Raw genomic sequence first — 24,694 nt, 5'->3', positions numbered from 1 at the left:
ATGGCGCATGTGTCTGGAGTTTGTCTGCAGTGGCTGGAGGCCCTGGTGCTCACGCGTGTGTGCGCTTTCTCTCTCTCTCTCACACACACATACACACGCATGCATGAGCACACACACACACTCTCTCTCTCTCTCTATCTCTCTCTCACACACACACATACACATGCATGCATGAGCACACACACACACTCTCTCTCAATCTCTTTCTCTCACACACACATACACACGCATGCATGAGCACACACACACACACTCTCTCTCTCTCTCAAATAAATGAATAACATATACTTCTTTAAAGCAATGGATGTAACTCAGGGGTACAGCACCTGCCTGTCATGATCAAGGACCTAGGCTTGGTCCCTACCACCAACGCCACCACACACACAGAGGGTCACAGTCATTGTTGCGGCGAGGCCCTCACTCACTAGGGAAATGATTCTGCCCTGTTGCCTAGGGTACTCACCTGTTCTTCAAAGGAAGAAATCTGCCATCTGTACATTCTTAAGACATCCAGCAAGCAGCTTGCATCTAAGACCTCATCCTCAGTGACTTCTTGGCAGGACAAAGCTGGATATGAAAAAAAAGGCAAGACAATTACTAAACCAACAGCACAACAATTAACCAGAAAACCCTGCACAGCACACTATGTGGAAGTCAGTTAAAACTGAAGGACTTTAATATTTTTAAATTTTATTTGTTTACTTATGAGAGAGAGAGAGAGAGAAAGAACATGCACAATGCCAGGGCCTCTAACCACTGTAAATGGATTCCAGATGTATGTCCCACCTTGTGCATCTGGCTTATGTGGATACTAGGGAATCGAACCTGGGCCTTTAGGCTTTGCAGGCAAATGCCTTAAATGCTAAGCCATCTCTCTAGCACAACTTTAATTCTTTTATTATTTATTTACTAATCTATTTGTTAGTGAGAGAGGCTAGCCATGCCAAGGCCTCCAGCCACTGCAAACGAACTCCACACATGTGTGCCACCATGTGCATCTGACTTACATGGGTTCTGAGGAGTTGAACCTGGGTCCTTAGGCTTTGTAGGCAAGCCCCTTAACTGCTAAGCCATCTCTCCAGCCCTGTTTTACTATATTAAAAAAAAAAAAAAGGGCCAGGTGTAGTGACACATGCCTCTAATCTCAGCACTTGGGAGGTAGAGGTAGGAGGACTAGCATGAGTTCAAGGCCACCCTGAGACTACATAGTGAATTCCAGGTCAGGCTGGGCTAGAGTGAGACCCTACCTATAAGGACAAAAAAAAAAGTGAAGCAGGAACAGGTGACTGCAAAGTTAACAAGCTACGACACACTGTTCCCAAACTTCTTTGCCCCTGGGATCCTGATTTCCTGTCTTGTGTAAGCCACAGAACATATTTCTAACCCTTGCCTGAGAAAGATGCCGGGATGTGGGGTTATTAGGCCACTTGGTGCTGAGCATGTTGCAAGCCCTTATTGGGCAGTTCCAGACTTCTAGAAGGGTCTCACTGCAGCGTGAGAACATACTATACAGTGGCACCGTATAACCTATTTTGAGAATGACCTTATTTCTTAGGTGAAAGAACATTTTTTTCCTACTTTTTAACGTTCTTTTTTTGTTTGTTTTTCGAGGTAGGGTATCATTCTAGCGCAAGCTGACCTGGAACTCACTATGTAGTCTCAAAGTGCCCTTGAACTCACGGTGATCCTCCTACCTCTGCCTCCAGAGTGCTAGGATTAGAGGCGTGTGCCACCATGCCCAGCTGCTTTTTACTTCTTATAATTATGTGGGGCTAGAGAAAGGGCTTAGTGGTTAGGACACTTACCTACAAAGCCTAAGGAGTCATGTTCAACTCTACAGGTCCCATGTAAGCCAGATGCACAAGGTGACAAAAATGTGCAAGGTTGCACATGCACACAAGGTGGCACAAGTATCTGGAGTTAGGTTATAGTGGCTAGATGTCCTTGTGCGCCAATTCTCTCTTTCTGTCTGTCTCTGTCTCTTGCATTAAGAAAAAAAAAAGGGGCTGGAGAGATGGCTTAGCAGTTAAGCGCTTGCCTGTGAAGCCTAAGGACCCCGGTTCGAGGCTCGGTTCCCCAGGTCCCACGTTAGCCAGATGCACAAGGGGGCGCACGCGTCTGGAGTTCGTTTGCAGAGGCTGGAAGCCCTGGCGCGCCCATTCTCTCTCTCTCCCTCTATCTGTCTTTCTCTCTGTGTTTGTCGCTCTCAAATAAATAAATAAATTAATTAAAAAAAAAAAAAAGTATGTTGGGCTTGCCACACTAAACAAACAAACAAAAAAAAAACTTATGTGACAGTGAGTCTCTTTTTTCTCCCTTAGAAAGATAGATGTTATTAAACTGAAAAATTTTAATTTAATTAATTAATTTATTTATTAGAGAAATGGGGGCAGAGAGAGAAAGACAGAGAGAGAGAGAACAGGAATGCCAGGATCCCTTGCCACTGCAAACGAACTCCAGACACACGCACTACCTTGTGTATCTGGCTTATACAGGTACAGGGCAATCGAACCTGGGTCCTTAGGCTTCACAGGCAAATGCCTTAATTGATAAGCCACCTCTCCAGCCCCAAACTGACAATTTTTTTTTTTTTTTTTTGGTTTTCCAAGGCAAGGTCTCACTCTAGTCCAGGCTGACCTGGAATTAACTATGTAGTCTCAGGGTGGCCTCAAACTCATGGTGATTCTCCTACCTCTGCCTCCCGAGTGCTGGGATTAAAGGCATGCGCCACCACGCCCAGCAGCCAAAACTGACAATTTTTTAAATAAACGATTCCATCTTTCATTTAAAAAAAAATAGTATCATGGGCTGGAGAGACGGCTTAGCGGTTAAGGTGCATACCTGAGAAGCCTAAGGACCCAGGTTCAATTCTCCAGGTACCACGTAAGCCAGATGCACATGGTGGTACATGCGTCTGGAGTTTGTTTGCAGTGGCTAGAGGCCCTGGTGTGCCCATTCTCACTCTCTCTGTCTCTAATAAATAAATAAATAATTTTAAAAAAATCTTTAAAAAATAGTATCAGGGGGCATTGGTGGCACACACCTTCAATCCCAGAACTCAGAAGCAGAGGTAAGAGGACTGCCATGAGTTCAAGGCCACCCTGAGACTACATAGTGAATTCCAGGTCAGCCTGGACTAGAGTGAGACCCTACCTCAAAAAAAAAAAATGGTATTGACTTTTGGTTGTTTCTCCTCCCACCCCCAAATGTGATATTTTTCTACAGAAGACTACGAAGCCTTCCTCTGGACTACTCTTTAAGTGTGACTGGCCCGTCAAGTTCCCACTGCACCTTTCAGGAGGTTCAACAGTGTCAAGGACAAGTACTGGTGTGGGGGAGGCTCCTGCTGGTCCCTGGTGTACTGGGTGGTGAACTCTTCCAGCCACTTGATGAACGCAGGGCAGGCGGACAGGCCCTGCAGCAGGGAGTTCATGAAGCAGGTGTTTCCCAAGTTGACAAGGCCAGGCACAAGCCCTAGAACAAAGCGGACGGGAGAAGCATGGGACAGCACATCAGACCAACATTTTAAAAAATATTTTATTTTTATTTATTTATTTGACAGAGAAAAAGGGAGAAAGAGAGGGAGAGGGAGACAACATGGACGCACCAGGGCTCCAGCCACTGCAAACGAACTCCAGATGTGTGCGCCCCCTTGTGCATCTGCTTAACATGGGGCCTGGGCAATCGAACCTGGGTCCTTTGGCTTTCCAGGCAAACGCCTGAAGTGCTAGACTATTCCTCCAGCCCAACTTTCTTTCCTCCCATTTGGAGTCCAGTGTTTCTGCACTGGTCCTTAAATTTTGGACCTCCAACATGAGCAGGTCCTTCTCCGCAGAGATCCGGCTCCGGCATCCCGTCTGCACCCAGGCCCAGGTTCCACCCCTGCCGGCCGCATGCAGCAGGAGGACAGGTCACTGTCCCAAGTGCTCTCCAAAACCCTTCACGGGATCTGGCGCCGCCTGGCTCATTACTAAACGCACAGAGCGGTAACCGCAGCCTCTCTCCCGCTCTCCCATTGTCCTCTTAGGTCAGAAAGCAATGTTTCTCAGAACAGACAAATGAGCTCTTGTTGCTCCCCCAAGACAATGGCTGTCTTGTAACAGTCACTGTGAAGACGTCACTCTACCAGTCTGATCAGTCTTTCTGCAAAGAGAATAACCTGCTATAATTCCCTCTTCTGCTGAATATGTGTGTTTTAAAAAATGTTAATGAAGAAAGGGTCTCTGTGTAGCCAAGGCTGCCCTGGAACTCAGTATAGATAGCCCAGGGTGGTCTCACTTTCAATATTCTCCTGCCTCAGCCTCCTAAGTGCTGGGACTACAGGCACGTGCCACCACATCTGACTGGGAAAGCTTTTCAGTGACAGTTACCATGTATATAGTATGAGAATTCATAATGAACCCAATTACAACTATCCCTGGATTTAACAATGAGCCAATCTTGTAACAGAAATAACTTATTTTGCTACTTCCCTCTTTCCCTCCTTTTCTCCCCTCTTTCTCTCTCAGTCTGTCTCTCCACTGAACTTGTGCACCAGGGCCTGCGGCGCATGTGCCACCGTGTGTATCGGGCTTCTGTGGGCTCTTGGGAATCAAACCTTTGGTTTTGCAGGCGAGTGCCTTAACTGCTAAGCCATCCCTCCAGCCTTCCACTTAGTTCTTTTTTCAATTCACTTATTTATTTACTTGAGAGAAAGAAAGCAGCAGAAAGAAAGAGAGAGAATAGGCATGCCAGGGCCTCCACTCACTGCAAACAAACTCTAGATACATGACCCCCTTGTGCATCTGGCTTACGTGGGTCCTGGGGAATCAGACTGAGGCCCTTTGGCTTTGCAGGTAAATGGCTTAACCGTTCAGCCATCTCTCCAGGCCCCTCCACTGAATTTTAATCAATGTTAGGTAGAGCAGCATAAAAAGAGGGCATTTAAAAGATAAAATAATGTTGGGCTGGAAGAATAGCTTAGCAGCAATTAAGGCATTTGCCTGCAAAGCCAAAGGACCCAAGTTCAGTTCCCCCAGGACCCATGTTAGCCAGATGCACAAGGTGGTAAATGTGTCTGGAGTTCGCTTACAGTGCCTGGAGGCCCTGGTGCACTGGTCTCTCTTCCTTTCTCTTTCTCTTCCTCTCTCTCTGTCTCTCTCTCTCTCTCTCCTTCTCTTTCTCTCTGTGTCATATAAATAGCTAAAAATAAAATTTTTTTTTAAATAAAGAGAATTTTTTTTTTTTTTTTTTTTTTTACTAAGGAATAAACTCACTTGATACTTTCACTGGTTACTAACAGCTACTAGACAACCACATGTGACAATCAGCCACGTGGAAACTGCAAACACAATTGCTGCATTAATGAGAATACTCAGACAAGCAAGCCACTTGAAATGTATCATTACAAAGCAAGTCATTTTTTATTTTCATTTATTTTTGAGGCAGGGACTTATACAGGCCTGGTACTCTCTAAGTAGTCCAGGCTGCCCTCAAACTCATGGTGATCTTCTGCCTTAGCCTCCCGAATGCTGGAATTTCAGAAATACAAAAATGCCCAGCACAAAGCACGTGTTAAACTCAAGTGCAGGGAGGCACTGAAATAATAATCTTTGCATATAGAGTGGAAAATAAGGAGTGAATGTAAAAGTACTGTTTCTGAAACTAAAGTCCTTATTTAGTTTTATTCTTTTTTTTTTCTTTTAGTTTTCCAAGGTAGGTTTTCACTCTAGCCCAAGCTGAACTAAAAATTCACTATGTAGTCTCAGGATAGCCTCGAATTCACTGCAATCCTTCTACCTCTGTCTCCCAAGTGCTGGGATTAAAGGTGTGTACCACCACGCCCAGCTTTAAAATCCTCGCTTTATTTTGTTGTTGTTTTTTTTTCTTTTTCTTCTTTTGTTTTGGCTTTTTTTATTGACAACTTCCATACTTACAGACAATAAACCATGATAATTGCCTCCCCTCCCCCAAAGTCTTAGATATAAAATATCCAAGATTAGCTGAGCATGGTGACACATGTCTTTAATCCCAGAAACTCTGGAAACAAGAGGTACGAGGATCTCTGTGAGTTCAAGGCCAGCATGGGACTACAGAGTGAGTTTCAGGTCAGCCTGGGCTAGAGTGAGACCCTACCTCAAAAAAATAATTTAATTAATTAAGATCCAAGACAACAACAATGGCCCGTTCCCTCAGCTCTCCGTAGCGCATTCAGGCGAAAGGATTCGCGTCACATCCACAGACCATGAAGCAGGGGCCCATCTTTACCTTTTCTTCGCTTCTTCCTTTCCGTAATGGGACCCCAAATAACATAGATTCCTGCTGCAAGGGCAGCAGCAATTCCACCGATTACTCCCCAGTTCCTCATGACTTTAGATCTGAAAAGGAAAAGATGTCACTGTCCTCCCGTATCACAGGCACAGCGCGCAGATACGCAGCCACCAGCAAGCAGGGTGACATTTTGCCAAAATAACCCAAGCCACGAATTCTATAATATGAGTAATATGTAGTAATAATAGGATTACGCCTGAAAATCAGGCTGTTTAAACATTAGGATGTGAAATCTAAAAGAAAAGCCCACCTCAGAGGAAAAGCTGGATTTTCGTTCCACTCTGTCTCTTGCTCCAGGGCCATCCTGGCCACCAAGACCCAGTGCATGGACCTGGGGGCCTGTGCACTGCGGTGCCCTGTGCCTGGGTCACCGCTTGGCTTCCCCCGCACTGGCATCTCCTCTCTCTACTTCTCCACGTGGCCTGTGGCCTACGCCGTGGACTGCTGCAGCCTGTGCTCCTGGAACCCTTCTGCGGATGCATTTTCTTTTCACTTTTGCACTTATCACCTTCTGACAGAATTCACTTATTTACTATGCTTGTGTCCTCCCACCCTCCTCCCTCGCCCACCCTCCTTCCCCTCTCTTGACTAGAACACAGAGTCCCTGCCCTCAGGCCTTTCCGCTAAAGCAAGTCTCTTAGAGATCTGTGTCTATTTTACTGACAGATGCATCCTCGGTGTCGAGATCATTCCCAGGACACAGTAAGGTCTCAGTACTATTTCCTAAAGGACTGAACGCTGAGAAAATGTATAGAAATAGATTTCTTTATGGTGCTGGGTATCGAACCCAAGGTTTCCCCATGCTTGGCAAGCGATGTACCACTGAGCCACATCCCCAGCTCTACTCATTCTTACTTTTTTTTTTTTGAGACAGAGTCTATTTTTTCGAGGTAGGGCCTCTCTCTAGCCCAGGCTATCCTGGAATTCACTATGTAGTCTCATGGTAGCCTTGTACTCATGGTGATCCTCCTACCTCTGCTTCCCTAGTGCTGGGATTAAAGGTGTGCGCCACCACGCCTGGCTGAGACAGAGTCTTGATAAATTACTCGGGCTGGCCTTGAACTCATTCATAGTCCTCCTATCTTGGCCTCCTGAATAGCTGACATCGTAGGCTTGCAACACCAGGCTCACCTTTAGAAATGTGTTTCTTAGGCTGGGGAGATGATGCATTGGTAAGAGTATTTGTCGTGTAAGCACAAGGAGCTACGTTTGATTCCCAGCACCCACATAAAAGTCAGGAATAGGGCAGCAGAGATTGCTCAGAGATAAGGCACTTGCCTGCAAAGCCTACGAACTGGGGTTTGATTCCCCAGTACCCATGTAAACCAGGTGCACAGGGTGGCACATGCATATGGACTTCATTTGCAGTGGCTGGAGGCTCTGGTGCATCCGTCCACAATCATTCATTTTCATTCCTTGCAAAAATTCTTAAAAATAATTTTTAAAGTCAGATGTGGACTGGAGAGATGGCTTAATGGTTAAGGTGCTTGCCTGCGAAGCCTGAGGACCCAGGTTTGACTCTTCAGGTCCCATGTAACCAGACGTTCAAGGTGACACAAGTGCATACGGTCACACATGCACACAAGGTGGCACATGTGTCTGGAGTTCGATTATAGTGGACGGAGGCCCTGGTATGCCAATTCTCTCTCTCCCTGCCTCTCTTACTTTCACTCCCTCTCATAAAAAAGGGGAGACAGTCTTTTGGACTTGCCTTAAAAAAAAAAGTCAGGTGCAGCCACACATGTCCATAAACCCAGTACCAAGGAAGGTAGACACAGGCTCACTGGTCAGCCAGTCTGACTGAAAAACAGCAGCTCCAGGTTCGGGAGAGACTGTCTCAAGGTGACCCCATGGAGGTGTGATAGAGGAGGACACCCACCATTCTACTAGACTCCACGCATGTGCACAGGGTGCACACATCTGAACACACAGGGGCATACATACTCAAAATACGCGAAAGGCAACATAGATTTCTCTTTTAGAATGCGAAACATACAATAGATGGAAAAAAAACATATACTAAAAGAGCTTCTGGGGCTGGAGGGATGGCTTAGCGGTTAAGGTGTTTGCCTGCAAAGCCAAAGGACCCAGGTTCAATTCCCCAGACCCCACATAAGCCAGATGCACAAGGTGGCACATGCTTCTGGAGTTCATTTGCAGTGGCTGAAGGCCCTGTGAGCCATTCTCTCTGTCTCTCTGTCTTAAATATATAAATAAAAATATTTTTTAAAATCTTCTGGATAGTTATAAAATTAAAAGATTAATTAATATCAGGCTTGATGTGAATTCTGCTTTTTTTTTTTTTTTTTTCCGAGATAAGGCCTCACTCTAGCCCAGGCTGACCTGGAATTCATTATGCAGTCTCAGGGTGGCGTCAAACTCATGGTGATCCTCCTACCTCTGCCTCCCAAGTGCTGGGACTAAAGGTGTGCGCCACCATGCCCAGCTTGATGTGAACGCTAAAGTCATTCCTTTCTACAAATGAAGAAACTGTACCAGTAATTTACACTTTTTTTAAATACAAAGTTGCACAGCTTCACCAAATAAAGCACATCATATATATCACGTGTGTGTGATATATACCTGCATGTGTCATATATGTGAATATGCAGATATTGAGATCACATGAATTTTTTTGTTTTTGTTTTTTTTTTATTTTTATCATTTATGTACAAGGAAAGAGAGAGAATGAGAATAGGTGCACCAGGACCTCTTCCTCCTGCAAACAAACTCCAGATGCATGCACCACTTTGTGTATCTGGCTTTATGTGGGTACTGGGGAATTGAACCCAGGCTATCAGGCTTTTAAGCAAGCACCTTTAATGGCTGAGCCATCTCTCCAGCCCTGAATATGATTTTTAATTTTTTTTATGAGACAGAATTTGCATGCCAAGGCCTTTAGCCACTGCAATCAAACTCCAGATGCATGCACCATCTTGTGTGCATGTGTGGACCTTGCACATTTGCATCACCTTGTGCATGTCTGGCTTACGTGGGATCTGGAGAGTTGAACATGGGTCCTTGGGCTTTGCAGGGATGTACCTTAACTGCTAAGCCACCTCTCCAGCCCTTTAAAAAAAAAAAAATCTATCTATCTATCTATCTATCTATCTATCTATCTATCTATCTATCTATCTTTTGGTTTTTCAAGGTAGGGTCTCACTGCCTGGCTGACCTGGAATTCACTCTGCAGTCTCAGGGTGGCCTCGAACTCACTGCGATCCTCCTACCTCTGCCTCCTGAGCGCTGGGACTAAAGGTGTGCGCACCACACCCAGCCCTTTAAAATATTTTTATTGGGGCTGGAAAAATAGCTTAGCAGTTAAGGCACTTGTCTGCGAAGCCTAAGGATCTGAGTTCAATTCTCTAGGTCCCAAGTAAGCCAGATGCATAAGATGGTGCATGTATCTAGAATTCATTTGCAGTGGCTAGAGGCCCTGGCACACTCATTCTCTCTCTAAAAAAAATAAAATAAATATAAATATTTTAAAAATTACATAAATTTTGTTTTGTTTTTGAGATAGAGTCTTGCTCTAGCCCAGGCCGACCTGGAATTCACTATGTAGTCTCAGGGTAGCCTTGAACTCAGCAATCCTCCTACCTCTGCCTCCCCCTTGCTGGGATTAAAGGCGTACACCACCACACCCAGCAAATATTTTTATTTCATTATTTGTGTGTGTGAGAGAGGGAGTATGCACATGGGCAAGCCAGGTCCTTCTGCCACTGCAGTTGAAGCCCAGGTACATGTGCCACTTACATGGGTACTGTAGTGTTGAACTCAGGCTGGCAGGCTTTGCAGGCAAGCACCTTTAACCACTGAGCCATCTCCCCAGCTCATGAATATGGTTTTGACCTCAGCCCAGTAAACATTAACTCAAAGCAAAGTCACTGGTGATAATGGTTACTGTCATACAGCAGTCAGCATTTTCCTCGTGTCAGAAATGGCAGGCGAACTTCAAAGCTTTGTTCTTCCAAGTCAAAAAAGAAAGAAAGAAAAAAGCAAAGTGTAATCTGGGACTGGGAATTTAACTCAGTGCCAGGACACTGGCATAACATGTTTGGGTTTAAAAACATGAAGTTCATGAGAGAAACTGAAGAGCAGTGTTGAAAAGGATGGGAGAGATTTTCCCAGGTCCACAGCAGAGCATGGGAACAACAAAAACAGGAGTGATGAGTCTGGAAACTCCACTTCCCTGCAAAATGATATCACGAGGAGAGTGATAGAGTCCTGGAATGCGGAGATCGGCTCTTTCAATTTTATTTGTTTACTGGGGGTGCACGGGGCCTCTAGCTACTGCAAACCAACTCCAGAGGCACGGGCCACCGTGTGCATCTGCCTTACATGGGTTCTGGGGAGTTGAACGTGGGTCCTTAGGCTTCACAGGGAAGCGCCTTAACCACTAAGCCGTCTCTCCAGCCCAGGGGACCTGGCTTTTCCTCCCAGCTCTGCTCTCAGGTCAGATATCCAACCACAGGCAAGGCCCACTCAAGGCCTGCTTCCCACCCACATGTTGCAGCCACTGGACAGGATAGCTACTGAAGGCTTCCTGCACGGACAGCAAGCTCTTTAGAGCTGTTGCAATCCTCAAGGAAGCTGAACTGAGCAACAAGCCTCAGTCATTTAAGGTCAGCAATGAGGTCATGGTGCTTGGCTCTCAAGCCTGGGTTCCTTGGGAGAGTGACTTAAGAGAAGAGAAATGGAGGATGCAGACAATGGGGGGGGGGGTCCTAGCAGGAAAGAAGGGGTCTTAAGTCTTAACAGGATTGGACAACTTTTTTTTTTTTTTCGATGTAGGGTCTCACTCTAGCTCAGGCTGACCTGGAATTCACTCTGTAGTCTCAGGGTGGCCTCGAACTCATGGCGATCCTCCTACCGCTGCCTCCTGAGTGCTGGGATTAAAGGCGTGCGCCACCACACCCAGTTTAGGATTGGACAACTTTAACAGATGAAAGGGTTTTGGTTTAAGGGACCCTGGCAACTCTTTTATTTAAAAATTTTTTTAATTTAATTTTATTTATTTGACAGAGAATGGGTGCACCAGAGCCTCCAGCCACTGCAAACAAACTCCAGATGAGTGTGCCACCTTGGGCTTATGTGGGTACTGGGGAATTGAACCTGGGTCTTTAGGCTTCACAGGTAAGAGCCTTAACCTCTACACCTTCACAACTCTTTAGTCACACGAAGGCTTGGGCCACATACAGAAGTGACCATTTCTAGCAGAATGGTGGGGCGCTGACAGGAATATTGACAAGATAGGGGAAGGGTATCTGCAAACCTGGGACACAAGTTAGTGGGAAGCAAAGGGAAAGCCAGGCAGTCCAAGGACTGGTATGGTTCAGGGCCCAGGAGTGTTGGGGTATCCTTAAAAGATTGAGGGGGTCTTGCAGGTCTAGGCGGCTCTGAAAGGCTTGGGGAGGGAGGGTGGACGGGCATTGATAATTTTGGGCCCAGACAAGCCTAGGGGGCCGGCCACGCCACGATGCAAAAGCAATGGCGAGGTCGGAATGGGGGGGCCCACTGTCAGATTCGGGGTGGCGGCAGGACTGGATGCCCCTGAGTGGCCCGCCCCCCTCCCACCTCAGGACGGGGATCCCAAGCCCCTCAGGTGGCAGAAGGCTCGGGAGCGCCCATGCGGGCTCCCGAGCGACCCTGACCGGCGTAGGAGGGGGCGGCCGGGGCAAGGCGGCCCCAGGCCCCGCGACTCCGGCCGCCCCGCCCCGCCCCCCGCAGCTCACCTGAAGGCCGCCCCGGTCCGCAGGAAACGCAGGATGGCCTTGTCGGCCGCCGTCTTCGCCGCCTGAACCCGAGAACTCAGCATCGCGGCCGCGCGGGAGGCCGGCCGCCGCCGCCGGACGGAGAGCTCCCTAGGCTCCCAGGGCGGCGGAACCTGCGGCCGCGACCCCACCTCCTCGGGAAGTGGGGCGGGGGGGAAAGGTAGGACGAAGGACAGGCTGCTCGGCACGACCGGAAGTCGCTCCTGCCGGAGCGCAATCGCCGACGGACGACGTCTCCGCTTTCCCTTTCCCCTTAGCAACGCACGCTGACTTCGGTTGCTAAGGAGCTCTCCTCCCACCCCGCCCCATCATGCCAGCCCCGGCCGCTGCAGATGTTCCGCCCAGATCCCGTTCACACGTGCACACAGAGAGTCGGCCTTCCGGAGGGACGGCTGGGTCGCGTTCCAGCGTGCAAACGGAAGTCCCCGCCCTAAAGCGTGCCAGAACTCGGCCACCTGGGGCTGATTTAACCCCTCTCCACCTTCTCACCGGCTTTGCATCCATCATCTCCCCTGTTCCCTTCTCTTAATCTAATAAACGCTCTCTAAACTTAAAAAAAAAACAAAAACAAAAACAGGCAGGGGAGATGGCTCGGTGAGTAAGGAGTTTGTCTGCGAAACCTAAAGATCTGGGGACTGGAGGCATGGCCGTTTGCCTGCAAAGCCAAAGGACACAGGTTCGATTCCCCAGGACCCATGTTAGCCAGCTGCACAAGGGAGCGCACGCGTCTGGAGTGCGGTTTGCAGTGGCTGTCCCTCTCTCTCCATCCCTCCCTCTTCCTCTGTCAAATAAATAAATAATAAAATATTTGAAAAACCTAAAGATCTGGGTTCGGTTCCCCAGTACTCACCTAAAGGCAGATGTGCACAAAACGGGCCATGGCTCTGGAGTTCGTTTGTGGCAGCTGGAGGCCCTGGCACAAAAAGGGAAGGAAGGAAGGAAGGGAAGGAAAGAAAGGAAGGAAGGAAGGAAAGAAAGAAAAAAGGAAGGGAAGGAAAGAAAGAAAAAGAAAATCCTGCTGCTGCTCTGGGGTTTGATTCTCCAATATCCACATAAAGCTGGATGCAATTTGCGGTGGAAGCTCTTGCAGGCGTGAGTGGGCACCCACATGTAAACAATAATAGTAATAGAAGCTTGTGTTGTGGCACAGGCCTGTACTGGCTGAGGCCAGAGGAACACAAGTTCGAGGCTAGCCTGGGCTGCATAGCCCTTGTCTCAATAAATTCGTACATGCATAAAGTAGCAGATTTTTTTTTTAAATTTTTGTTTATTTATTTGCAAGCAGAGAGATACAGAGAGAGAATGGGCGTGCCAGGGCCTCAAGTGCTGGGATGAAAGGCGTCTGACGCCCCTGGATTTTGTCAGCTTGACATAAACCCTTCCTCTTATTACTTGTGTCTGGTGGGATGTTTGTACCAGCAGTGAGGAACTGACTGCAACAATTGCCGCAGGAAAAGCAAACCTGGCCCCTGAATCTCTCTGGCTCCCCTGATCTTCGTGTGTTCCCTCCTGCATGTAGTTGCCTGAAATGGACCCGGTGCAGCCCCCTGCGGAAATGTGGTTTCATCCGTCCCCTGCATCCATCCTCAGAGGACGTGAGCCACCACCCCTTAGAACAATGTGCACGCTCATGCTCATGGCAGCGCTATTCATATTAGCAAAATATGCAAGCAACCTAAATGCCCAGCCAACTGAGGAATGGATAAGAAAATGTGCCATATAAAATATCTGTCCTTGGCCGGGCATGGTGGCACATGTCTTTAATCCCAGCACTCAGGGGGCAGAGGTAGGAGGATTGCTGTAAGTTCGAGGCCACCCTGAGACTACATAGTGAATTCCAGGTCAGTCTGAGCTAGAGTGAGACCCTACCTCGAAAAACCAAAGAGAAAAAAACAGAATTAAAAAAATCTATCCTTATATATAATGGAATATTACATAGCATTAAAAAGAGATGTTGCCATTGTGCCAGACACAGAAAGCACATATACATTTTTTAAAAATAAAGAGGAGCTGGAGAGAAGGCTAAGTTGTTAAGGCACTTACTTGCAAAGTCTGACAGCCTGGGTTCAATTCCCCAGTGCCCATGTAAAGCCAGATCCACAAGTGGTGCATGCAAATGGAATTCGTTTACAGTGGCAAGAGACCCTGGCATGCTCATTCTCACTCTCTCTGTCTTTCTTTCTCCCTCTTGCTCTTTTTCTCTCATGCTTTCTTCTTGCAAATAAATAAATAAAGAGAGCTGGGTGTTCTGGTGTCCACCTTTAATCTCAGCACTCTGGAGGCTGAGGTAGGAGGATCATTGAAAGTTTGAGGCCCACCTGGGGAATCTCAGGCAAGCACTCCATCAGTGAGCTACCCACCCAGGTCTACAAACACATTTTTTTTAATAATTTTTTTTGTTCATTTTTTATTTATTTATTTGAGAGCGACAGACACAGAGAGAAAGACAGACAGAGGGAGAGAGAGATAATGGGCGCACCAGGGCTTCCAGCCTCTGCAAACGAACTCCAGACGCATGTGCCCCCTTGTGCATCTGGCTAACGTGGGACCTGGGGAACCGAGCCTCGAACCGGGGTCCTTAGGCTTCACAGGCAAGCGCTTAACCGCTAAGCCATCTCTCCAGCCCTACAAACACATCTTAACAATAGGAGAAAATGCCTACAGCAAGAAGCAGGAAGCAAGACTGTGTGTGCCTTCTGTGTGAGCTATAAAATGAAGCACGTGTCTATGAGAGAAAAGAAACAATTTTTCAGAAGCTCAAATTCAGGGCTAGAGAGACGGTTTAGCATTTAAGGTGCTTGGCTGCGAAGCCTGAGAACCCATGTTCAACTCACCAGGTCCCACGTAAGCCAGATGCAGTGATGCAAGCATGCAAGGTCGCATATGCACACAAGGGGGCGCACGTGTCTGGAGGTCGAGTGCAGTGGCTGGAGGCCCTGGTAGGCCAATCCTCTCTCTCTCTTTCTTTTTCTCTCTTTCACACAGACATTTTTTTTTTTTTTTTCGAGGTAGGGTCTCACTCTAGCCCAGGCTGACCTGGAATCCACTATGTAGTCTCAGGGTGGCCTTGAACTCACAGCTATCCTCCTACCTCTGCCTCCCAAGTGTTGGGATTAAAGGCATGCGCCACCACATCCAGCACACACACATTTTTTTAAAAGTTCAAATTCACGGAAGTATGGGAAAAAAAAATAGCAGTTACCACAAATGTAGAAATTAAGGACATGTAGGCCAAGGGATACAAAATAGCATATATGAACCAGTACAGAGAATTGAAGTACACACAGTCCAAAGTTAATAAAATTGTGTCCCCCCCCCCCACCAGAGGTAAGGTCTCACTCTAGTTTAGGCTGACCAGGAATTCACTGTGCAGTCTCAGGATTACCTCAAATTCACTGTAATCCTCCTACCTCTGCCTCCTGAGTGCTGGGATTAAAGGCATGTACCACCACACCCAGCCTATTTTAGGGTTTTTAAAAAATATTTTTTTATTTTATTTATTTGAGAGAGAGAGAAAGAAGCACATAGAGAAAGAGAAAGAATGGGCATGCCAGGGCCTCTAGCCACTGCAAATGAATTACAGACACATGCACCACCTTGTGCATTTCACTTAGGTGGGTACTGGGAAAATTGAACCTGGGTCCCTAGGCTTCACAGGCAAGCACTTTAACCACAAAGCCATCTCTTCAGCCCTATTTTTTTGTTGTTGTTGTTCATTTTTATTTATTTATTTGAGAGTGACAGAGAGAAAGAGAAAGAGGCAGACAGAGAGAGAGAATGGGCATGCAGGGCCTCCAGCCACTGCAAAGGAATTCCAGACACGTGCGCCCCCTTGTGCATCTGGCTAATGTGGGTCCTGGGGAATCGAGCCTCGAACCAGGGTCCTTAGGCTTCACAGGCAAACGCTTAACTGCTAAACCATCTCTCCAGACCTATTTTAAGGTGTTTTTATTTTTAATTAAATAAGGAGATTTTAGCTGCTGTTGTCACACACACAAAGTAACTATGTGAAATGACAGATATGTTCATCTGCGTCACTATAGCAACCAGTGTACTTCCTACATGTGTCCCATAATGTTATATAACTCTCCATGTTGTGAGCCCCAAGTATTCACAGTAGAATGTACTACAACAACCACTGCTGTTCACCGAGCTTCACAGAGGAGCACCAAGGTAAGGAGGAGCCAGATGGGCACTGGGCAACTCTGTGCCTCTCTGAGGAAAAGTAGCTCAACCCTGGCATCTCACCATATAGCCTAAACTGGCCCAACTCCACCTCCTGAATGCTTGGTTTACAAATATGTGCCACCCATTATTTCTTTCTTTCTTTCTTCTATTTTTTATTTTTCGTTTTTCCAATGTAGGGTCTCACTCTAGCCCAGGCTGATCTGGAATTCACTGTGTAGTCTCAGGGTGGCCTCGAACTCACGGCAATCCTCCTACCTCTGCCTCCCAAGTGCTGAGATTAAAGATGGGTGCCACCACTCCTGGCTTCTTTCTTTTAATTTTTATTTATTTATTTGCAAATAGAGAGAGAGAGAAAGAGAAAGAACAAGAGAGAGGGAGAATGGGTGTGCCAGGGCCTCCAGCCACTGCTAGCCACCTCCAGCTGCGTGTACTATTCTGTGCAAACGGTCTCATGTGGAAACTTGGGGAATCAAACCCTGGTTGTCAGGCTTTTGTGGGAAAGTGTCTTAACTACTGAGCAATCTCTCCAGCCCTGTTTTTAACAATTTGTAGGGCACTCTGGCCAACAACAGCAGAATGCACCTTCATCTTGAGTGACAACATGGAACATTCTCTACTATAGACCACATACTCGAGAACAAAACAAATCCCAACACGTTTACAGGACCAAAACATATCCAGTGTTCTCTGACCACAAGGAGATGAAGGTAGAAATCATAACAGATGAATATTTGCGGAATTCATAACCAACAAAATCAAACCAACATTCCTGAGTAACCAAAGGTAAAAGAATTAACAAGACAAATTAGAAAATACTTTAAAAACTCATTTGCATGGGTGTGTACAGACTACCAGGCCCTCTTGACCATACAAGGGAACAGCAGACACTTGGGCTATTTTTTGTGTCAGGCTGACATGGGTGCCTTGGGAATTGAACCCAGGTCATCAGGCTTTGTAAGCAAGTGCCTTTAACTGCTGAGTCATCTCTCCAACTGTGGTTGTTTTCTTCAGTGTTGCTGTGTTTTTGAGGGTTTTTTTTAACTTTATTGCTGGGCATGGTGGAGTACACCTTTTTTTAAAATATTTTTTGTTCATTTTATTTACTTATTTGAGAGTGACAGAGAGAGAGGGAGAGAGAGACAGATAGAGAATGGACGTGCCAGGGCCTCCAGCCACTGCAAATGAACTCCAGATGCGTGTGCCCCTTGTGCATCTGGCTAACATGGGTCCTGGGGAATCGAGCCTCGAACCGGGGTCCTTAGGCTTCACAGGCAAGCGCTTAACCACTAAGCCATCTCTCCAGCCCATGTTTTAGGTTTTTTTTACTTATCTTTTTTTGTTTTCAGAGACAGTCTCGCTCTAGCTCAGGCTAGCCTTGAACTCATGTTGAGCTGTCTGCCTCAGCTTCTGGAGACCTGGAATTATAGGTGTGAGCCACCACACTTGGTTTGGGATTTTAAAAATCAGATTTAAGTTCCAAATCAGGGAGGTGAGGACATTCTTCTTGAGGAATTTAAATCACAGCTCCCTTTGTAAAAGGGAAGTGCTATTCTCTTAACTAGTAGACAATCATCTTAAAAGTAGGATATAGGGGCTGGAGTGATTGTTCAGTGGTTAAGGGAATTGCCTGCACAGCCTAATGACCTGAGTTCGATTCCCTAATACCCACATAAACCAGATGCACAAGCTGGCCCATATACCTGGAGTTCTTCTGCAGAGGCTGGAGGCCCTGGCATGCCCATTCCCTCTGTCTCTGTTTTCTCTGATTGCAAATAAATAAATTTAAAATAAGTCAGATGTAGAATACAGTTGATTTGAGAACTGCTTAGGGTGTAACCCATGCCTTTGATTTTCAGTATTTCTTGCTAAGAGGCAGCTTGTCAGCCCAGCCTCTATTTTTAACATATTCGCTTTTGTTTTAAGAACCTGAGGGGTCGCTAAGCATGGTAACGCACAGCTTTAATCCCAGCACTTGGGAGGCAGAAGTAGGGGATCACCAGGAGTTCAAGGCCAGCCTGGAACTACAGAGTGAGTTCCAGGTCAGCCTGTTCTAGAATGAGACCTTACCTTAGGGGGAAAAAAAAAATTAAAGGGGATGGAGAGATGGCTTTGTGGTTAAGGCACTTGCCTACAAAGCCAAAGGATTCCAATTCAATTCTCCAGGACCCACATTAGCCAGATGCACAGGGGGACCCATGTGTCTGGAGTTCTTTTGCAGCGGCTGGAGACCCTGGTGCGCCCATTCTCTCCCTCTCTCTTTCCCTCTGTCTGCTTCATTCTCTCTCTCTTTGCATCTCTCTCTCTCAAATAAATAAATAAATAAAATATGTTTTTTAAAAAAGAATCTGAGGTGGGTGGGGGGGATCACGATGTATTGCTCTGGTGTGAAGTAGAACCCATCTGGTTGTTGGCCTGTTCCCATTATCCAGACAGATGGATAATAAAGCAGCTTTCATAATATTCCTGTTTGCTTAAGGATGTCTCGGAGGTCAGGAGTCTAAACACACCCAGGCCCAGTCTTTTTGTTCTGACAACCTCACCGAGCTGTCCTCAGAAAAGGGTGATTCTCCGAGCCATCACTACCCACAAAAGTACCCAGGAACATGTTAGCAGACTCTGGGACCTCAGCTCAGATGGGATGAATTAGAAACTACAAAGAGAGGGCCCCCTGACCTCTCTGCTAACCAGCTCTCCCCATGATGCCAATGCATGTTCAAGGTGAAAATCACCCTTTCAGAAAAAAACACCATCGTCTCTAAGAAAGCAAAGAAGAGGTTACTCACACAATAAGTTCTTCAGTACAACTAATTCTCTACACCATCACCATCACTATTATTATTATTATTTTTTTTTTTTTTTTTTGAGGCAGGGTCTTACTCTAGCCCAAGCTGACCTGGAATTCACTATGTATTCTCAGGGTGGCCTCGAACTCATGGTGATCCTCCTACCGCTGCCTCCCAAGTGCTGGGATTAAAGGCGTGCACCACCACACCCGGCTTGTTTTTGTTTTTTCAAGATAGGGTCTCACTCTAGCTCAGGCTGACCTGGAATTCACTATGTAGTCTCAGGATGGCCTTGAACTGACAGTGATCCTCCTACCTCTATCTCCTGAGTGCTGGGATTATGGCGTGCGCCACCATGCCCGGCTCATCATCATCATCATTATTATTTTGGTTTTTCGAGGTAGGGTCTCACTCAAGCCCAAGCTGATCTGGAATTCACTATGCATTGTCAGGGTGGCCTCGAACTCACAGTGATCCTCCTACCTCTGCCTCTCGAGTGCTGGGATTAAAGGTTGATGCCACCACACCTGGCCTTACATTATTTTATCAGTGTTTCTTGTGTGCTAGACGCTCTGCTCCCAGTCTTCAGGGGGCTTTTCTGCAATACCTCCAGAGAGGAGTCACACACATGCACCGGTGCACAAAGCTTGCAACAGCTGCAGCCTGGACACTGTAGGAGCGACAGAGGGTCTTAGCTGCTTCTGTCCAGAGAGAAAGCCAGCCCAGGGGAGGAAGGTGCCCTTTTCTCCAAGGAGCTGATAATCCTCTTAGCAGAAATCCCTCAATTTAAAGGTTGGGAATGAAGTTTTAAAGTAATTAGTTTTTTATGACCATATTTATTGATATGTAATTTGCTTGCCATGCAAAGAGCTCACTTCAAGTGCACAATTCAATGTGTTGTAGGATAGTCACAGGGTTGTGAAAAGGTCGCATCTAATTTTAGGACTTTTTTTTTTCCCTTACCCTTAGCAACCTATTCCTTGGCAACTGATGTTCTTCTGCTTTCTGTCTATTTCCCAGGCTGGATATTCAGTATCAGTGGAACCATGTAATCATCGTGTAATGGTTAGATCACAGGTGTGGTGAGATCACAGGTGTGGTGCCTCCTACCTTCCACACCTGCTCTGAGGTGCTGACAGGCTACAATGTCTGTACCCCTCTTCCCCCTTCTCCCTGCCATCTGGGCTGCATGAGCGTCCTATAATTAAGCCTGCTGCTTCCTGGTGTGGGACCGCCCCTGTCCTGCAGAAACTTCTAAGAGGGGAACTGACGGCTTTCGCTCGTTTCTGACATGTCCTGTCTTGCACCCTGCTGCCACCGTGCTGTCTGAAGCATTAAAAACCCTACTAATGGGGCTGGAGAGATGGCTTAGCGGTTAAGCGCTTGCCTGTGAAGCCTAAGGACCCCGGTTCGAGGCTCGGTTCCCCAGGTCCCACGTTAGCCAGATGCACAAGGGGGCGCATGCATCTGGAGTTGGTTTGCAGTGGCTGGAAGCCCTGGCGCGCCCATTCTCTCTCCCTCCCTCTATCTGTCTTTCTCTCTGTGTCTGTCGCTCTCAAATAAATAAATAAAAAATGACCAAAAAAAAATTTAAAAAAAAACCCCTACTAATGGCCAGAGAGATGGCTTAGTGGTTAAGATGCTTGCCCCTGTGCCAACATAGGCCAGATGCACAAATGTCCTTCCTTCCTTCCTTCCTTCCTCCCTCCCTCCCTCCCTCCCTCCCTCCATCCTTCTTTCTTTCTTTCTTTCTTTCTTTCTTTCTTTCTTTCTTTCTTTCCTTTCTTTCTTTCTTTCTTTCTTTCTTTCTTTCTTTCTTTCTTTCTTTCTTTCTTTCTTTCTTTCTAACAAGCACGGCAGACTGGCCTTCTTTTTTTATGAGAGAGAGCAAGGGTAAGAGTAACAGAGATATATATAGAGAGAATTGGCATGCCAGATCCTCCAGCCACTATAACCTAACTCCAGACATGTAAGCCACTTTGTGCACACGTATGACCTTGAGTATGCATCACCTTGTGCTTATGTGGGATCTGGGGAGTTGAATATGGGTCCTTAGGCTTTGCAGGCAAGTACCTTAACCACCAACCCCTTTCTCCTGTCCCCACATGTTATTCTTTTGTATGACTGAATAATATTGCTGCGTGGTATGATGGGTGGTGTGTGTATGCATCGTGTATGTCCACGTGTGTGCAGCATGCAGAGAAGAGAACTTCAGACGTTCTCTCTTCTATCATTCTTCCCCTTGTTTCCTCGAGATGCAGTCTCTCACCGAAGCTGGAGCTCCCATTTTTGGTCAGACTGCCCAGGCAAGCCCCAGAAATTCTTCTGTCTCTACTCCTGACAGCAGTAGGTTTGCATGTGTGGCCATACCTAGAGCTTGGCTGTTGTTTTGAAGCAGGGTCTCACTCTAGCCAGGGCTGACCTGGATCACTCTGCAGTCCCAGGCTGGTTTAAACTCATGGCAATCCTCCTACCTCCAGAGTGCTGGGATTACAGCTGTGTGTCACTCCACTGGGACTAGGCCTAGCTTTTCTTTTTTCCTTCTCCTTCCAAGGAGGGTCTCGCTCTAGCCCAGGCTGACCTGGAATTCACTCTGTAGTCTCAGGGTGGCCTCGAACTCATTGCGAGCCTTCTACCTCTGCCTCCCAAGTGCTGAGATGAAAAGCATGCTCCACCACGCCCAGCCACAAAAGATGTTTTACCTACTGGGCCGTTTCCCAGCTCCCTGAATAATATTCTTTTACATGTATACTAACACGCGTTGTTTATCTGTTCCTCTGGCAGTGGACATGGTTTGATCTCACTTTTCAGCTATTGAGAAAATGTTGCTGTTAAGAATTAGTGGACAACTTCTGCTTAAGGTCTGGCTTTCAATTATTTTGGGGCTGTGGATAGAAGTGCAGGTAGGCGTCACTTAGTAACAAAGACATTTGAATCCATCGTTGAAAACGTCCTACATTGCCCAAGCTTCCTTGCCTGGCTAGGTGCCACGGTTTGAATGTAAATGTCTCCCATAGCTTTTTGTGTTTTGAATACTTGATCCCCAGCTGGCAGCAATTTGAGAAAGTTGTGGGGGCTTTTGGGAGGTGGAGCCCTACTAGAAGAGGTGTGTTAGTGGAGGGAGACCTTGCGTTTAGGGGTCTAGCCCACTGGGTGCTCAGAGTTCACTCACTCAGATTACTTCTTTCCCGCAGCTGTGGAGATGTGACCCAAGCTTCCTGCTTAAGTCTTCCGTGCTTTCCCAACCATGATGAAACTTCCCCTCAATACTGTTGTGGTAGCCGGGCGTGGTGGTGCATGCCTTTAATCCCAGTGCTCGGGAGGCAGAGGTAGGAGGATCGCCATGAGTTCGAGGCCACTCTGAGACTACATAGTGAATTCCAGGTCAGCCTGAGCTAGAGTGAGACCTTACCTCGAAAAACAAATAATAATAATAATAATAATAATAAATTTTAAAAAACAAACTGTGGTGGTGCATGCCTTTAATCCTAGCATCCAGGTGGTCAGCCTGGGCTAGAGCAAGACCCTACCACAAACAACAACAACAGAAACAAAGAAACCGTAAGCCAAAATAAACCATTCCCTCCCCTAAACTGCTTCTGGTCAGGTGTTTTGTTCCAGCCACAAGCAGGTAGCTGTAACAAATAGCTTAAGTGTTTGGATGGGATATCTTTTATTTATTTATTTATTTATTTATTTATTTATTTTTTGAGGTAGGGTCTCTCTTTCTCTAGCTCAGGCTGACCTGGAATTCACTATGCAGTCTCAGGCTGGCCTCAAACTCATGTCAATCCTCCTACCTCTGCCTCCCAAGTGCTGGGATTAAAGGTTTGTGCCACCACGCCCAGCCCTTTGATATCTTTAGGTTAGTGTCTATCCCCAAATCAGTCATCTGTGGCCAGGAGTCATGTGTTACTGGATGTACAGACAGTGTACAGATGTGGGGAAGATTTCTCTAGAAATGATTATGGGTCAGATGAGCTGTAACTGGTGCTCAAGAAACAAGGTAGGGGCTAACTGATTCCCTCAGTGGTATGGGACCCATAGCTGGAGCTGGGAAACAAGTCAGAACCATATCCAAACATAAGCCCACTCTGTAGTATCAAGCTACCAACAATCACGGGCTACAAGAGGGTCTACACCTATTAAATTCTCTATAAAAAAAAGTAAGGGTTATCTCATTTGTCCTGGTGCTAACCTACTCTCCTTTAGAGAATCTGCTTCTCTTTTTCAGATACATGTAGATCCTAAGGAGAGAGCCACCCCATCATACCTCAATAAGGCCCCTGCTGAAACTAAGAAAAATGGGCGAAACAAGCAAGAGTGCTGTTTTCCTGATGAACCGGATACCAGCACAAGGGCGAAGGAGACCAACACAGAGAAAAATCAACTCCTACCAAATCAGAGAGCCAGAGCCTCAGAGGCCCCCACACCTCATCACTGAAGCAGACCAAAAGTGAACCCAACATGGCTCAGGAAAATTTTGTGGAAGAGGGGGCAGGAAGAATGTCAGAGCCACATGTTGGGTCATGATATGCAGAGACATTTATCTTACCCATAACTGTGGGCTAACTCCACAATGCATGACCCATATATCTCAACAAGGAGGGGCCAAGGGGAGAGGGTAGGTCACAGATGAGCCTAATAATGGTAGCAAACTGACTGTATTTACTGAATACAAAACTACTTAATTAAATAAAAAAAAGTAAAATAACCTCAAGAGTATAAAAAAAAAAAACTAGGTAGGAATTAGCCAGGAGTAAACTGATATGAATTAACATGGTACCTGGCACCTAGGTATTGTTCATTAATATTTCCTGGATAAATTAGAATATATTTGAGTTTTAGTAACTGCTGTGATCATTTGAATGTGCAATGTCCCCCCAAAGGCTCTTGTACTGAAAGCTTGGTCTACAGCTGGTGGCATTGTTGAAGGTAGTGGGAACTTTAGGAGGTAGGAGCAGGTGGAAGAAGTAGGTTTCTGGGAGTGTACTTTAAAAAAAAATTGGTTTTTGTTTTTTCAAGGTAGGGTCTCACCCTAATTCAGACTGACCTGGAATTCAATGTGTAGTCTCAGGGTGGCCTCAAACTCACAATGATCCTCCTACTTCTGCCTCCCACGTTCTGGGACTAAAGGTGTGAGACACCATGCCAAGCTAAAAAAAAAAAAATATATTGACAATTTTTATACATGCATATAGTGTAGTTTGAACAGTCTTCCTTCAATGTCCCCTGTCATCCCCTTTCCATGGAACCCTTCTTCTTCCCATTTTGTCCCTCTTCTGCCTTGATGTCTTTTTTCTTGGTGTGTGTGTGTGTGTGTGTGTGTGTGTGTGTGTGTGTGATAGAGATGTCTTATTAGTGCTGAGTACTCACAGTCACTTATTCTTAACTTTTTTTTTTTTTTTTTCATGAGGTAGGGTCTCACACTAGCCCAAGCTGACCTGGAATTCACTCTATAGTCCCAGGCTGGCCTCAAACTCACAGAGATCCTCCTACCTCTGCCTCCCAAGTGCTGGGATTAAAGGCGTGCGCCACCATGCCCGGCTATTTCCAGTTTTGGGTTTTTTTTGGTAAGTGTAAGTGTTGGGGTGGGAGACACTTGACTCCTGTGTTTGTATCTCCTTTTTATGACTGCTG

General features: G+C 46.4%; 1 protein-coding gene across 5 annotated transcripts in view; it reads right to left on the bottom strand.

The window, feature by feature from the left end:
- Usp30 (ubiquitin specific peptidase 30) overlaps positions 1–12,172 on the bottom strand; it is a 33,947-nt gene extending 21,775 nt beyond the window's left edge. For all 5 annotated transcript variants that reach the window (XM_045132827.1, XM_045132828.1, XM_045132829.1 and 2 more), the window contains exons 1-4: positions 12,045–12,172; positions 6,247–6,356; positions 3,292–3,474; positions 464–567 (exon numbers count right to left, since the gene is read on the bottom strand). In XM_045132827.1, coding sequence (XP_044988762.1) covers positions 464–567; positions 3,292–3,474; positions 6,247–6,356; positions 12,045–12,127 — 480 coding nt within the window. In that variant the 5' untranslated portion in view covers positions 12,128–12,172. The remainder of the gene's footprint in view (positions 1–463; positions 568–3,291; positions 3,475–6,246; positions 6,357–12,044) is intronic.
- Between the last annotated feature and the right edge of the window lie 12,522 nt (positions 12,173–24,694).

The sequence above is a fragment of the Jaculus jaculus genome, chromosome 13, assembly GCF_020740685.1.
Source record: "Jaculus jaculus isolate mJacJac1 chromosome 13, mJacJac1.mat.Y.cur, whole genome shotgun sequence".
In the NCBI taxonomy this organism is placed as follows: Eukaryota; Metazoa; Chordata; class Mammalia; order Rodentia; family Dipodidae; genus Jaculus; species Jaculus jaculus.
This window is presented reverse-complemented; position numbering and strand designations above follow the sequence as displayed.